The 17,547-nt window shown below is 37.9% G+C and overlaps 1 protein-coding gene across 2 annotated transcripts; it reads right to left on the bottom strand.

The window, feature by feature from the left end:
• Positions 1 to 611: 611 nt before the first annotated feature.
• Positions 612 to 10,486, bottom strand: LOC135617214 (ABC transporter E family member 2-like). Of its 2 annotated transcripts, none has more exons than XM_065117224.1 (12): positions 10,353 to 10,486; positions 10,109 to 10,253; positions 8,876 to 8,961; positions 8,680 to 8,777; positions 8,456 to 8,573; positions 8,281 to 8,370; positions 7,028 to 7,332; positions 6,745 to 6,940; positions 6,482 to 6,667; positions 5,162 to 5,431; positions 4,396 to 4,641; positions 612 to 1,306 (listed from the first exon to the last, which is right to left on the bottom strand). In XM_065117224.1, exons 2-12 carry the CDS (start codon positions 10,209 to 10,211, stop codon positions 1,187 to 1,189), a joined length of 1,818 nt encoding a protein of 605 aa, XP_064973296.1. In that variant the 5' UTR covers positions 10,212 to 10,253; positions 10,353 to 10,486; the 3' UTR covers positions 612 to 1,186. The 2 variants fall into 2 exon arrangements, with proteins under 2 accessions (XP_064973296.1, XP_064973297.1); XM_065117225.1 differs by lacking the exon at positions 10,353 to 10,486 and adding an exon at positions 9,538 to 9,608 and having other exon boundaries at positions 10,109 to 10,239.
• Positions 10,487 to 17,547: the final 7,061 nt, after the last annotated feature.

Below are 17,547 nucleotides of genomic sequence, written 5' to 3' on the forward strand. Positions count from 1 at the left end.
TCAACTATCTAGCATCCCGTAAGCGTATCAATGAATGAACTCATTCCACAATGAGCATCTATACTGTATCCTTAGTGTTCCCATATGAGCAGCTATAAGACTAACTGCATCCATCATATAGATAGGTATACAGCATATCAATATGTCCGGTTATCTCGATATCCCTCTCAAGTAACCTATGATCGAGATTATTTATGATTTATATTTAAAGGCAAATCGATCTCTTATCGTGATCTCGTCATAATCTGATTCCAATGATAGTGAGTCCCAAATTATGCCAAATTAAAAAAGAGAAAACAAATATAATTAGATAAGGGATTTGGAGATTATCTCACGTTCACTAACTCGTGTTCATGTTCAAAGCTTCTCACTAGACATTTATTTGACTATTATCAAAGAGAACAAAGAGTGATAGACACCCCCTTCCCTTCGAGGAGGCTACGTGAAAGGTTATAGGCGTAGTTGCTTTAGAAGCTATCTTCAAGAGACCGAAGCTACGTGTTTGCAAGTGGAACGAGTTCAAGAACGATAACTCTACAAGATGAGCTTTGGAGTTCAAGAACGAGAACTCTTACAAGAACGAAGCTATGAGATAACGAAGTACAAACAAGTAAATCTTGCAATCGCATGCACGTAGCATTACCTAAATATATAAATGACTTTGTGGTACAAAATCCACAAACCTAAACATCATGAAATCATAACAAAATAACTAATGCTGCAGTGCCCCAACAAAATTACAGCCTCCATTTAATTTATAGCACCAAAGTGGCCGCTCAAAAGATATCTTCTTTGGTACAACCAAGGCAAACATTGCTCATACAGAAAACCAGGAGTTTAGCCATGTCATATGATCATGTTGGTTGGAGAAAGATCTCGACCAGATGCTCGCAGCACGGGTGATGTCTCGAGGTACAAACTATGAACATAAATCACGAAAGAAAACCACTGTTGCCTTATTGAATACGCTGCTTATGCCACATTTTCTATCTTCAGGATCCAAATAAAGGGGGAAGATGAAGAGCCAGCGGTAGAGTGCATCAGGGAAACGTTAGCACGGCAACAGAAGTTTGTGCATAGACACCAGGATTCATGCTTTGCACACACTTGGTTACTTGCCAAAGAAATGCCCACCAATGTTCACAAAAAGCAAACAGACAATGGCCATCGTGCACAAGAATGATGATCAATCATCGAGGTAATAATAAGATCCTGCAGTTTTCTGTTCTCGGTCTTTGGTAGAGTCCAACTTGTTTATCCTGGGCCTGTAATTAGTTGGATCTCGTCTGAAAGTGATATCAAGATGCTGCAAAGAAGACAAACACAACTTCTTCAGCAAAAGGGAACAAGATTAAGGGAGAGAACCAAAGAAATACTACTGACATCGGAAAGCATGTTCTAGAATAGCGCAATTTATTTAGCAAGAGAGCAGTTAACTATAACTAGTCGATTCAATTTAAATGAGTAACCATAACTTTGACAATAATTAATCAGCAGTAAGTCAAGAATGATGACAATCATATGGAAGAAAGAACACCTTTGTCAATGTTCTTGTTTGATCCCTCCATTGTACAGTCTTATATTTATCTTACAACACCATGCATGGAGAACAACAAAACAACAAGAAAGTCGCAAAGCTCCACCACCATGCATGGAGTGTATTAAGCGAATTATCTTTCATCTCTGTAAACTGGTTTTTTTTTCCAGCTTCAAGAACAGGGTACATAAATATGCTCTCCACAAACGTAGCTCAACTGTGTTTCCACTTTCCATGCATCATCAGTGAACAAAATGCCTCCAAAAACCACATCTTCTTTATGAAACTCACTCTTGGTTGCCCCTCTACCTAAGTCTTTTTATAATATTTGCCACATAAATAATAACCTCAATTGCTCTAGCTGCAGTCTCATCCTAGAAACTGTGGAGCTCTTCTTTATTTAACCTAGATATTTTGAAGACAACCATATGAAATTGAGATTTTTACAAAAATGATTCAAAGAAAAATGGAATCTGGATAGAAAACACTAATCCCATCATCCTATGCCAATTATGCTAGTCCTTGGTATCTCTTAGTGGAATATGTGAAGCACGGGGATAAGACTGCCTTCTACAACCACTAAACATTCAAGCTAATTGGAGCCAAACCCAGGCTAAGAGCCTCAAATCACAGAAATCAAATCAATAAATCATATAACCCTAACCAATGTTTGACCTATCCCTCGAAATCGTATAATCCTAATCAATGCTTGACCTATCCCCCGAAATCGTATAATCCAAATAAATCACATAAATCGTATAATCCTATCGGTCTACTAGCTGTTGCGACAACCAGCCTGTTCCAGTCGGTCAGGTTTCGATCGGTATAGGTGATGTATCGGCTGATACAGTCAAAACTCATGCTGTATCAACTGATGCAGGTCCGACAATCGCAATTTTGAACGACACCAACCCAAATCAAGTCAAGTTTGACACAAACGATAAAATTGACCATTTGGGACTCTTTTGAGATTTAATTTGACCTATCCCCCCTCTGTCAGTCACTCTCGTTCTCACTCTTTTTCACACCCTTTCTCACACTCTCATTTGTGATTAAAGTTTCTAATCAACGATTAGTGGTAATCAAACTATTGATTTGGATAAAAGAGAGATTGGAACTCAAGATCTAGTGGAATTTCTCTCCAATTTAATGGTATCCTTTCTAAGTTTTATTTATCATTTTATATAATTGGAGGTGTATTAATGCATATTTACAAAGATTAAACTTTATTAAAATTATTCTCTTGTGTTAGTCCGAATTAGGCCTATTGTCTTACAATGAGGTCCACATTGGGAACATATAGGGTTAACTACAACCTTATGCATTGATATATCTATGCCTCGTATACATTCTATTTTTAATTAAATAAAATAAAATTACCATTAAATTAGGATAAAAAACCTAGAAAAGGATTTTTTGTGAATTTCTAGCCATTGTTCATCCTTTTTCCAAAAGTCAGTTTGTACCAGCATAATGGTACATTGATACCAATCGGTTGATCCTAACCAACACATCAGGTGACAACTGCCCTGCAGTTGGTCACAGTTACAAGAAATGTCAAATATTACAAATGGTAATGAGTGCAGGTACAGGGTACACCACTTATGATTACGCTACATGGACTGTAGGACTAGATGATTCAACCAGTCATGGTAGACACTGAATCACATAGTTCACATGCTACTTCAGATAAGATATTTCAACCATACTGATTGATTGACCATGCATCTAATCAACTTAATAAAATTGTGGTAAAAGAACTATGAACTTGTATTGTATTTATTCTACTGAGTGATTTGTTATTTAAACTCATCTTCTAAAAAATATTACAGTAACAATGTGTATAGATTTATTTCCCTTGGTTAATAACCACGAACTAAATCATATTAATAACATCCAGTCACCACCTTGGAATTCTACAAATATTTGGAACACATAGGATAATGAATGCTGACAAAGACAAGGGTGTTTCGAGCTATTCCAGCAGCCAGTCTGGATCAAACTTAGTACCAATGGACAACTTACCATGACAAATCAGAAGGGGCAAGATTCACCTCATGGAACCATAGTGGTTCTGTATGTTCCCCAAAAAAACAGTTTACTGGATATTTCTTCTGCCTTTATGGTTGAATTTGGCTGCTTACAAGAGTTTTATGATGAGCTGCCAACAACAGTCTCCACATATGCACAAACCCTACTAATCCAATATTCCCATCCATTTTCCAAAATCCAGAACAAGATCATAGAGAATCAATGCCTCTGGAAGGTGAATTCTTTTTTCATGTGTACAAAAGCAATGTTGGAAGGGTCAATGGGTCCGATGACTACCAGTCAACTATTTACCTTTGAATTTTTTTATTCAAATTAGCTCATAAGTCTTGGGAGCCTGTTATAATCCTTGTTGGACTTTAGTGAATTATAAAATTTCCTTCAAAAGGAAAAAACCAGTTCAGCTTAGCAAAAAGAAAGATCAGATATTATGAACCATGGCATTCAAAATCATCCATTCAACCAGTTACCAATTCAAAAACGAGCTGTAACATTTCCAAAATATCTACTTTTGTAATTTCAAAGGCAGTCAGGAATTATAAAATTTGATTCCAAACATCTTTGCATAATTAGTAATTATCGTTCAGAAAGTAATTCTAAAGTCCAAACACATATCTCAATATCATCTAAAGTTTGATGATAGACCACTAGTTATAAAAAATACCTAAATAATAAAAAGGTCAGTAGAAATTCAAAGGAAAATGAACCACTAAACTGCATCAGAACCAAGCACATCAAGATGACATATACATATATATAAGTTCTCTTTTCTTGAGGATAAAGCATCAGATAAAATGATTGCTACTTACAGATAAGAACAAGTTCATCCCGGATACCAAAGACTGAGGTGCATTTGCAGTGCAATCTATAGAGGGCCTTCCCTCATACACAATGACCTTATCAGCCAGGTAGGTTGCCATGATGAAATCATGCTCAACGATGAAGGCAGTTTTCTTGGCATGAAGGATAAATCTCTTTATCACCTTTGAGGCGACAATGCGTTGCTCCGAATCAAGATAAGCACTTGGTTCATCTATCAGATAAATATCTGCTGGCTGAACAAGTAACATGAATCAGTATAACAAGTTCGCATCAAAAATGCAAAAAAACTCATTGTCAAAAGTATTCGACAAAAAAAGGCACGAGTATGTTAGCAGGTAAGATTTTCCACTAATCAGCAGATGGCAACTACTAATGAAAGATCATTTGCAGCTCAACAAAAATCTAACGAAAGTCTGGATTGAGCCATTATGAGAATGAAATGCATCTATCTGCTTACAGAATAAGAAACAGCTGAAGAACACAGAGCAAAATGAGATAAATCAACAAAAAGGATTTTCATTACAGCCAGATGAGATGGAAAAAAATACATATATTATTATGTAAAGTATAATCCAATGAACACTACAGAGCAATAACTGTGGCTAAGTGGATTGTTATGCAAGATCATTTACAGTCATCCTTAAAAGATTCATAAGTTTAGAACTCTCACTACTTAGTTGCAAGAGTAAGACATCAAATAAACTAGCATTTTATAAATAATTTAACATATAGCGTAAGCTATGAAATACAAACCTTCCCAAGACACAAACACAATGCTACTCTTTGCAATTCTCCACCAGAAAGGTTCACAACTTCTTGGTCCATCAATTGCTCAATTTGCAATGGTTTCATAACATCAGACACAAATTGCGGATGCATATATGAATCACGAATTTTTTGATGCAGCAAGTGTCTCACTGTAGATGGAAACTTAGGACTAATTTTCTGAGGCTTATATGAAACATTAAATTCAGGCATCTCAACATCTGAATCTTCCACAGTATCCGGCTTCAGCAATCCAGCCTGAAATTTGTCGATAGTGTAAGCCAAAGAAGCAACATGAAATTAAGGTTGGCAACTTAGTGTACATAGATTATTCCCAAGGTAAACATCATGCATGCCATGACAGAATGGTGTGATGCAAATGTTTCAGTACAAGATCAGCAAATACAAATTACACCACTAAACAATTATTGCTTACAAAAATATAGACAGAAGAGAATTGTATACATATTTAAATATCAGAAGTAAAACCTGATATAATGTACCAAATGAACTGATATAATGTAAACGTGTACATATTTAAATATCCATAGGAGTAAAACCTGATAGCAGTAAAACTATAAGTACAAAATGAACCAAGATATACAGTTTCGAATGATACCGCCTAGTACGAGCGATATGTACTAGTCCAATAGTAAACCGATACGTGAACCGCGCACTAACGAGCGGTATTTTTTTATTTATAAATTATATATATATATATATATATATATATATATATATATATATATATATATATATATAAAGGCGACGTCGCACATTTTTAAATTTTTTTTATATATAAATATATAGATATATAAATAAAAGATTATATATATATATATAGAGAGGCAACGTCGCGAGGCAACATTGCACATTTTTTTTAACTTATATATATATATATATATATACAAATAGTATATAAATAAAATATTGTATATATATATATATAGAGAGAGAGAGAGAGGCGACATCGCCTCGCGTGGGGGAGAAGGGAGGCGACATTGCCGAAGCGACATCGCCAAAATTTTTCTTTTTACTTATATATATATATATATATATATCAAACGGTATAACGCTCGGTATACAGTACCGTACCATAACGAGAGAACATTGAAACTTCGGTACGGTGCGATATTTCAATCCTTGAAATGAACTGATATAAAGTAAACCAAGCTAAACAAGACTCCATTTGATTAAAACAAATACACTAGGATACATCGGTACCAGGACAAATTAAATTGGTTAAATTGAACCCGTTCCTTATTTCTTTTGTTTAATTATAGATCAGGAATATCAGAAAGAAATTACCAGCATCCGAATAAATGTTGTCTTCCCAGTCCCGTTCTCACCCAGCATTACAATGATCTGAGAATCTGTAAATTCACCCTCGATCACTTTAAGCTTGAAATTCCCTTGGGTTTTACTCATGGTAGGATATTTATATCGTTGGTATGTCTGAATCTCCTCAGCACTTTCTTGAGGAGTCTCAGCAACCTGGATGATGCAACAACATGTGAAAAATAATAATAGAATTTATATTAGAAGATATTCATAAGAAGATAAGATTCCACCTTAAATGTAAGTGATTCGTCTCGAAACCGAAGATTTTCTGTAGGAACAAAACCAGCCAAAAAAATGTTGATTCCTTCTCGTACAGAGAAGGGTAGTGTAACAACTCCATAAGCTCCTGGCTTTCCATAGAGACAACAAATGAAATCGGACAAGTAGTCCAATACACTGAGATCATGCTCCACAACAATCACATAGCTGAGCAAGGATAAATAAGAGTATTCAGCCTTAACCCCCATGCCAGTAAAAAGAGAAAAACTTAATTGAATCAGGAGATCAGGCTACCTGTTAGGTCTAAGTAGGGATCGGATAACTTGAGCTGCTTTAAGCCTCTGCTTCACATCAAGATAACTTGATGGCTCATCAAACATATAAATCTCTGCATTTTGTATGGCAACCACAGCAATAGCAAATCTTTGCAACTCTCCACCAGATAAGTCCCCCACATTTCGATCAATAACTTGATTCAATTCTAGGCCATTACAAAGTTCTGCTTTCATCTCTCTCTCATCTTTTTGGTCAAGCACCTGTCCAACATTACCTTGAACAGCTTTTGGAATGTGATCAACATACTGCGGCTTGATGATTGCCTACAATATGCTATAAAACTATCAGCGACATGGAAAAAAATGGCAAGGAATTTTATCACATTGATCATAACAATAAAGTTAAACCATTACAGCCAAGCAGTGCCTGAAATATTCAGATGCCTTGAGGCCCATCATTTACATAGAAAACTAAGAATGAAAAAGGAATTACATAAAGCAATTCGATTAAGTTTACCCTCCTGCTCATCCCACAACTAATACCAGCACTCCTTTTTATTTGCATCATTTGATGCTTACATTTAAAACTTCATCCCATGCACACCAAGCAAATTTCAAACGATCTTTACAAATCCAATCATTTCTCCATAAAATCATAAGAATGATTATTTCCTTTTATGTCATGATAATCGTTCACTAATTGCAAAATATATACTTTTGTACAACAAAGGGCTTCTACGAATCACTTAAGACTTATTCAAGCATATACAATTAGGTACAAGCAAGAAAAAAAATGAAATGACACAAAAAATTTCAAAACTTCCACTATAAACAAAGAGTTGCACCATGCAGATAAAACTACAAATGATAAATAATTTCAACAGCTCCCAACATCTAATGGATATACATCAGAGATAGAAGAAACATGACCCAATTTAGTTTCTTTAAAAATAAAAAAAGTAACGAGTTTGTTCTCCATATAATCATTCTTCTTCCAATAGTCCAAGAGCAAAAAGACCTCGAATCATATTTAACAGACAGATCACTCCTAGGTAGAAATAAAGTTAAGTACTTCAGTTTAGTCATAATCAAATGTAAATAGATGGACACAATCATCTGATAAAGTATATCTGACAAGATGAGGTTAATATTGAAGTTCTACTACCATAACAAATCTGCAATTGAAAAAAAAAAGGCAAGAATACTTGAATTTTGGAAAAAAAAATATAACCATAAAGCATATACTAATTTTAAAAGTACACTTCTAAGCACCTTTAGATTATCCTCCAGTATACGAGTAAAATAATTCTGAAGCTCGGAGCCACGGAAATATGTTAAAATTTCCTGCCAATCAGGAGGATTCTGCAAAGAGAGAAAACTTGAGAAACTGCAGGCATGCAAACATAAAAAACAACATGAAAAAAAAAAAACCTTCATTATGTATTACATTGAATCTACCCAAGTTGGGCTTCAACTTCCCAGCCAACACTTTAAGTGCAGTAGACTTTCCAATACCATTTGTCCCAACCAAGCCCAGAACTTGTCCAGGTCTTGGAACTGGCAACCTATAATAGAAAAATATCCATCATTGAAATTCTAGATCAACAAGCATCACAAAGAAGCAAAAAAACCAAAGTGTCTTCCATGTTCTGAAATATAATCTTTGCCAACCTGTGCAATTTAAATGTATTTGGTCCATAACGGTGGGTCGTGTCTTTGTCTAAGTCCTTTGGTAGATTGATAATCTGAATGGCCTCAAAAGGACATTTCTACAACCAAATGACAAATAGTCACATTGTTCAGATATAGGTTAGGATGCCCAAAGATCTAAAATCAATAACAATAACCGAATGGAAGATTGAAAGACCTTAACACAAATACCACATCCAATGCATAACTCCTCAGATATGAAAGCAATCTTTGAGGCAGGAGTTACTTCTATGCAAAGTTTTCCTGTCAGAAGAAGAAAGATAGAAAGCAACGTAATATATCTAAGTTAATGGAAAGGCCTAAAGTCAATGTCAATTAAACAATACAAAGCCAAGGTAAAGAAAAAAATGGTAAGTTACACAAAGAAATGAAATGGCAGGTGCAGCAGCTAAAACTGAACTTTTGAGTTTCATTTGTTAGAAGACCAACCAAATAGGTAGTCTGGTAAGAATGAAGTGGAACTAGATACCAATACACTAAGAGAGATGAAGGGATCTAATTTCACAATGTAATTACTCAAAACATTCAAATTTCAATTGAATGGTTTACACGAAATCATTGACCACTATTCATGTAATCAGGAAAAAAAGAACTAAGAAGCCATTGATCTGTAGCTAATAAATTAGAAACTCCCATCAACATATTTCCACACTACACTGAGAAAGAGAAGAGAAGGACAATTCTACAATTTTGAATATATCCATGAAACTAAATGTTGAATTGTACTTACTGATCTGGCCAGCTTAGCTGCAACTTTACCTATTAAGGCATGTTATTATAAGATTAACAAAGAAGGCCAGATAAATTATAAACACTTACAACCAACTCATTGAATCAAAAGATTCATGCAGCAACCTCCCCAATGCACAAGGCTCTTGCCAATAAAGAATCTGGAGATGGTTAATGCACGTAGCGTTACTGACATTGCAAACATAAATGGACACACTACCTATGATCTTGGTGGCCAAGATAGAAAAAAAAAGGTGGCCCAGAAAACAAGGCTCCTACGAGAATCCGCAGACAGGCTACCTATGATCCTGATGGACAAGGACGTAAATGTAGCAGCCTTACCAATATTTCAGGAATCCATGGCCATATTACCTATGATCCTGTCAGCCAAGATATAAAAAAAGGTATCCCAGTGCACAAAACTTCTGCATTGAGAATACAGAAACACACCAACTAATATCTCGATCGCTAAGATAACCAAAAGACGTATCCCAGCTATAAAAAGAGCGAAGGCATGCCAAATTCAACTGCCAAAAACACAAATAAACAAAGAAAGAACTCTTTTTGAACCAGAACTTTGATCGGCAACCATCGAAAATCAAAGTCCCGAATTTTAGAAATGAATCGCGTTCAAGAAAGGTGGAAGAACGCAACAGAATACCTGTTTTCACGACGGGGCAACTCTTCTTGCACTCCTGTCGGCACTTCTTTGGTTTGCATCGATCAGAGCTAACGATAGCGATACGGGTCAACCGATCGGCCATGATGGAGGGGACGTGGCCCTAGCGACGCCTCAAAAATAAGACCTGATACATGCGAGAGGGAAGAAATTAAAGAAAAATAGCGAATCCACAAGCCCTAACGCTACCAAAAACAATCATCCGAGTAAGGAATTGGAGATGTACCACCACTCGCAGCCGATGCTCGCCAGCCGAAGTGGTCTAGAACCCTAGGTAGGACTCCGGCCGACGTATATAAGGTGGCGGATCTTGTCGTGGAAGACGGCAAAGAACGGATCTCAAGACACCGAACCCGGTCGGCGAAGTGTCGGGTTTCGGATCGCTACCCGTTTGTAACAATAACTCACGTTAAACAAACAAACAAATGATTAGTTCACGTCCTCTTTATAATTTCCCTTTTTAACTTAATGTAAGATCTAAATTTATTAGTATTGTGGTCTTGATGTCGTCGGAAGTCAGACACAGCTCGATCTTGACTCGAAAGCATGAAGTTGTCCAAGCAACCCTCCTAACAATTAGATGAGATGATTGATGCGACCTCGAGGTAACTAAGGTGGCTCAAGAATGACTTTAGAGGAGTCCAAGATGGGCTCTGGTCTCCTGAGGATCCTACACGAAGATCAATGTCGAGAAGAAATTTTCGACCCGACCCCTCTAATGGTCAAGTTAGTATTATAGAGTTGTGGGGTGAAAAAGCTTGCGGTGAGAGAGGTTCGACCCTGGGTAGGCATCAGGGATCGATTTTTATACTTGGGAAGCCTAAGGGACCATTCGTAACTATTTTAATACCTTCTTCGTGTCGCTTATTCACATGTGCAACTAGTCCGAATGGCCCTTTACGGCCTATCGCTTGCAGAGGCCAACCAAGGGGAGAGCAGATCTAATCAGCTACTCGGGGACACTGCCCCTAGTGGCCGATAAGATCAATCCGAATGGCCTCTCGTGGATTGTTGTCTGCAAGGGCCAACAAGCTATTACCTCCCCACATTGTTGTCGAGTGGGGGGATGACCTAACCTTCATCCTCCACATCAACTCCTCTATGGCGGCTAGTTGACGGGTCATGATTGGTGTGAGAATATCCTATATCATCTGTTACCCCCCCCCCGCAAGCGTGCTTTAGGGCTCTTGCAAAGGGGTCTAAGGCACATCGTTTAGTCTTCTCGTTGATTGGGGTCTCCTTTCACCGATTGGGTTCTCTCGATTTGGATATCTCAAGTGCATTAGGTTTATGCTTCTGTCGTAGCGGAAATCTTGGTGCGGGTTAAATTTCCTGACTCACTCGCCTTAGGCTTCATCATCCCGATGCCTCCGCCATCGCATATATCTTGGTGTGGGTTGGATTTTTCGACTCACGCCTTTGGCTCATTCGACTCAAAGTCTTTATCGTAGCGAATATCTAGCGTGGGTCAAAATTTTCAATTCACATGCCTCGGGCTCATTTGGCCTCGAGCCTCCACTATAGCGAATATCTTGGCATGGGTTGGATTTCCCAACTCACACACATCGGGCTTATTCGGCTCGAAGCCTCCACCATAACAAATACCTTGGCATAGGTCGGATTTCCTGACACACGCCTCTAGCTCATTCGACCCAAAGCCTCCACTATAGCAAATACCTTGGCATGGGTCGGATTTCTCGACTCACATGCATTAGGCACATTCGGCCTAGTGCCTCCACTCTAGCGGATACCTTGGCGTGGGTCGGATTTTTTGACTCATATGCCTCAGGCACAATCGACCCGGTGCCTCCGCCATAGTGGATACCTTCGGCATAGGTCGGATTTCTGGACTCATACACCTTCGACTCATTCAACTCGAAGCCTACGTCATAGCAGATATCTTAGCGTGGATCGGATTTTCTGACTCACATGCCTCTGGCTCATTCAGCTCGAAGCTTACGTCATAGCAGATATCTTGGCATGGGTCAGATTTTCTGACTCACATGCCTCGGGTTCATTCGGCTCAAAGTTTCCACCGTAGTGGATACCTTGGCATGGGTTGGATTTCCTAACTCACACACCTTGAGCTCATTCGGCCTGAAACCTCCATCGTAGTGGATATCTTGGCATAGGTCGGATTTCCCGACTCATATGCCTCGGGCTCATTCAACCCGGAGCCTCCACCATAGCGGATACCTTGGCACAGGTCGAATTTCTCGACTCACATTCCTCAAGCCCATTCGACTCGAAACCTTTATTATAGTTGATATCTTGGTATGGGTTGGATTTTTTGATTCATATGCCTCGGGCTCATTCGGCCCGAAGGACTCTACCATAGCAGATATCTAGGCATGGGTCAGATTTCCCAACTCACACGCCTCAAGCTCATTCGGCCCAGTGCCTCTGCCATAGCGGATACCTTGGCATGGGTCAGATTTCTGGACTCACATGCCTTGGGCTCATTCGGCCCAGAGCCTCCATCATAGTGAATCTTGGGCTCCTCCTATGGTAGGCTTTCATTCCTTCTTTGTCATAGCGGATCTTGGGCTCATGTCGTGGCGGGCGTTCGTCCCTTCTCCATTGTAGCGGATCTCAAGCTTTCGTTGTAGCGAGCCTTCGTCCCTTCTTCATCATCATGGATCTTGGGCTTCCATCATAGCGGGCCTTCATCCCTTCTTCATCATAGCGGATCTTGAACTCCTGTTGTGGCGAACCTTCGTCTCTTCTCCGTTAGAGCGGATCTCGGGCTCTCGCTGTCACGCCTCTTAAATCGATAATATTAAAATTTCATCAACAAACCAATCTAGGATCCAAATTAACATTTGAGGACACTAAGAAATATTCAGTCAAAATTCACATCCACAAAACCTGTGTAGTTTATAATCATATACCATATCACTCGATAATTCATAATTATAAAAACCCAAGCCAACTTAACAAAACATTAACAACACTTATAAATCTACAAGCTAAATAATTTATACAATCAGAACTCCAAACATTTACCATAAGTTAATATCATCGTAAACTAACTTAACATTCAAAATTTTCAAATGTGAAAGGTCTTTTAAAACTTTTATATGACATATCAATTCAAACATATCGACAAAATTTTCATTACATACAAAATCCACTTATACAATAATAACATAACAACCAATAAGATTTGCCCACAATTCTGAATAGCACTCCACTACCTCAGCCCAATTCAAACATTTCAGTGAGTGATAAGCTAACCTGAAAGATTTTATATAACAACGGAGTGAGCTAAAAGGCTCAACAAGTGACAAACATATCAATGGCAAAAGAGGTTAGTTTTAAACAAATAAGGTATCAAAATGCAAAGTAGGATATATGAATTCATGGATATCATCTCATTAGATACAGAATCATAAATGTCATTTCATTCACAATATATTTGGTTCATAACAAATGGAGTAAAGAGTAATTGAAGCATATCAATGATGTATGAAATATTCTGGAGTATATCAACAGCATATGAAATATTTCAGAGCATATCAATGGCATATGGAATATTTTAGAGTATATCAATGGTAAATAAAATATTTCAGAGCATATCAATGGCGTATGAAATGTTTCGAAGCATATCAATAATAAATGAAATATTTTGAAGCTTATTAATGGCAAAAGAAATATTTCAGAGCATATCAATGATGTATAAAATATTTCTAAGCATCTTAATAACAAATGAGACATTTCAGAGCTTGTTAATGGCGTATGAAATGTTTAAGAGTATATCAATGGAACAAATACAAAACAGAAGCTCAGACGTCATATTTGATGTTGCATTCATTCATTCTTATCCAAAGCACACATAGAAGCACATAACCAAAGCTTTGGATATAATATCAAATATATAGAAGGTGAAGTGGGACCCCAAATATAATCTAGAGCATCACAAGCTCTAGGCACATACCCTTTATCATTTTTGTCAAAGGTCCGGATAATCCCTTTACTATTTCTGATAAAGATCCAAATAATCCCTTTACCATTTCCAACAAAAGTCTAAATAATCCCACAAACACCTAAGTGCAAAAGAACATTATGAATAACAAAATTGACGCATATCGAAAACACATGCCGAACAACAAAACGTACATATGCCTTTAGGAGTCAATACAATGCAAATATAATTTTTCACAAATGCCTTCAAATTTGAAAGGAAATAAAATAAGAGCATATAAGGATTTTAGCACATATCGGAAGCACATGCGAAATAATGGAACATACATGTGCCCATACGAAACAATGTGATACAACATAAACTTTACATAATAGGTTTCAAGTATATAAATAATATAAGAACAAGAGTATACAAGAATTTAAAATATTAATATAAAGCCCAATTGAAAAAAAATACTAGATGAAATCAATTTCCAAAGGGAATGAAACAAGAATAAGCGAAATCGACTAAAGCTCGATTCTGACAAAATTTAAGGCACATTATATAAATTATTTGGATAACCAATTATACTCCAAATTACTTCAGAATGATATCATTTAAAAGATATTTCAATCTACTTATAGATAAAATAAGTTTTATATGAATCGAAGTTTCTAATAGAGAGTTATAAATAATTTGGTAACCAAAGATTATAGATCAAAATCTTTATTTTGTAGAATTCATAGGTTCAAATTCAATAGAAAACTAAATACGAATTGGTATTCTAAATCTTTCAATCTAGATATCAAAAGAAAGATCTATAAATCTAGTTTCCAACAAAGTAAGTTTTACATAAATCAGAGTTTCCAACAAGGACTTATAATCAGTTTAATATCGAAAGGTCGGAAGTTATGGTCCCCATTTTACAAAATCCATAGAGTCAATTGAAACAGAAGTTTGGATAGGCAAATTTACTCCAAATTCTTCAAATAAGCTGTTAAAAGAAAGGTTTACGAGTGTATATTTAGATCACATAAGTTTTGTCCAAATTGGAAATCAGTGCTGGGATTTATATCTAAAATAAAGTGGAAGGATCAGAATCTCGAAAGTTTTCCTGATTTAAATCACTACGTCTAAACAAGAGATATATTAGATACAATACTAGAACAATTCAAATTTTCTCATATTCAGTGCAAATGTAAAGATAGAATTGTAGTAGGAAAGGATTAGAATACTTGTAGGAGAAAAGATTCGAACACTTGCCTTTTGAAGATTTCGATCCAAAGATCCGGTATAAGCCCAAATACTTCTTCTACTTTTCCTACATCTCCTCTCCCTGTTTCATTTTCTTCACCTATCTTATTTCATTCTCCACCGCTGCTAACTCATGCAGAATGTAGAGATGTAGTCACCTGCTCTCCCCTCTCCCCTCTCCTCCTCCTTCCTTTTCTTCTCTTTCCCAATCATGGTCGCAGCCGCAATCACGCTGCAGCCTCTTCCACTGCACTACTTCAATTTTCCCCTCTCTTATTCCTTTTTTTTCTTTCCCAAACACAGCTGTTGTAGTCGCAATCACAGCCGTAGCTGCAGCCACAACTACAGCCTCTTCTTCCTTCTCTGCTTCTTCCTCTCCTTCTCTTCCAACTGCAGCCACCACCATCGCAGCTGCAGCCCCTTCTTCTTTCTCTCTTCCTTCCTAGCCGCAGCCATCTTCCCCTCTTCCTCTTCTTCCATCTCTTCTCTCTCTTCTTCTTCTCCTCTTCTTCCCTTCTCCTCCCGATGCCCCACACTTCCTCTCCTCTATTTCCTCCTGCAGGGGCTGCAGCTGCAACCACCTCCCTCTTCCCTCTCTTCTTCTTCTTCTTCTTCTTTTCTTTGCTTCTCCCTCTTCGTCTCCTTCTCCTCTTCTTCCCTTCTCCTCCCTGACTCACTACCTCCTCTTCTCTTGCTCTCCTTTGTTTCCCATGTGGGAAAGAGAGTGCGTGGGAGGCGGCGAGATAAAACTCTCATTTTTTTTATAATTTAATAGTTTAATCATTGAGATTTCGTATATTTATATATAGGTCCTCCGATTTATAAATAGGTCCTTATAAAATAAATTTTAAAAGTGAGGGATATTATACTCGCCATGACAGACCTTCATCCCTTCTTCGACGTAGCAGATCTCAGGCTTTCATCATAGCGAGCCTTCGTCCTTTCTCCACCATAGTGGATCTTGAGCTCCTATCATGGTGGGCTTTCATCTTTTCTCCGTCGTAGTGGATCTCGAGCTCTCATCGTGGCAGTCCCTTCTTTGCCATAATGGATCTTAAGCTTTTCGTCATAGCGGACCTTCGTCCCTTCTCTGCTATTAGGGATCTCGGGCTCCCGTTGTAGTGAGCCTTCACCCTTTCTTTGTTATAGTAGATCTCGGGCTCCTATCGTGGCGAGCCTTCCTTCTCTCCTTTGTGGCAGGTATGAGTCACTCTATCATAGCTGGTCGAGCCATTCCGTCATGGCAGGTCGAGTCGTTTTGCCTTAGCAGGCTTTCTTGTGTGTTTTGCTAGTTGGCTAGGGGTTCATGCCAACTTTGCAATCTTTAAAGCGCTTTGCATTTATGGTGAGATTTGGGTTTTCTCACTACCAGGGGCTCCTTTGAGGTGTCTCCCATTATGGCGAGCTTTGGGCTTTCCGCCATCGAGAACTTTCCGGGTCTATTCTAGAGGAGACAATTATCTCGATCATAGGAGGAGAGAAATCATGTGCTTCCCTTTAAATCCCCTCGTTTACCAAAGGGTAAGTTCTTTCTACACCTTAGCTTTTAGCCTTCAAATTCTTCGAGACCTCGAAAGCTCCCATTTGGCCCTTTGTAATAATCTTGCAAGGACTAGTTAGTCTTCGTCCTTCATCCTCAATGTCAGTCCAACTTTCTTATTCCAGGTTGAGATGTCTTTGCTTTCTTGTACTAGCTCTGAGTCTTCTAGTCGATAGTCCACCAAAGCCCTCGCTTCACCCTCAAGTAGTCCGAGGGCAAAGCAAGTTGACTCATCCCCTTCGGAGAATGGGTCTCTTGAGAACCATAGGGCTCTTCGAGACCTTAAGTCTATGAAGAGCTCCACTACTAGTCATAGGTGCCCTGCAAGCATATATTATTATTAGTATTTTCTCACTTTTTATTATCTATTACATATATTATGATGTCTTTGGATCTATGCAATGAGAATTGAATCATGATGAGATCATAATAATGAAACCAATTCATATATAAACACAGACCCTATATATTCCCGATCATAGGATACTTAAGAGGGACATCGAAATAGCCAGATAGACTAGTATGCTATATACTCATCCATATGATGGAGGTGGCTAGTTTCATAGTTGCCTCTATGGGGACACTAGGGATATAATGCAAGTGCTCATTAGAGAATGAGTTCACTGAATGATCCGCTCATTAAATGTTGGATGGTTGATGATACCTCGTTGTCAGACAATGGTTTCGTAGTCTCAATTATGTGTCTGGTTCTTAGACTTGAGA

This window comes from Musa acuminata, chromosome BXJ2-7, assembly GCF_036884655.1.
Source record: "Musa acuminata AAA Group cultivar baxijiao chromosome BXJ2-7, Cavendish_Baxijiao_AAA, whole genome shotgun sequence".
Lineage (NCBI taxonomy): Eukaryota > Viridiplantae > Streptophyta > Magnoliopsida > Zingiberales > Musaceae > Musa > Musa acuminata.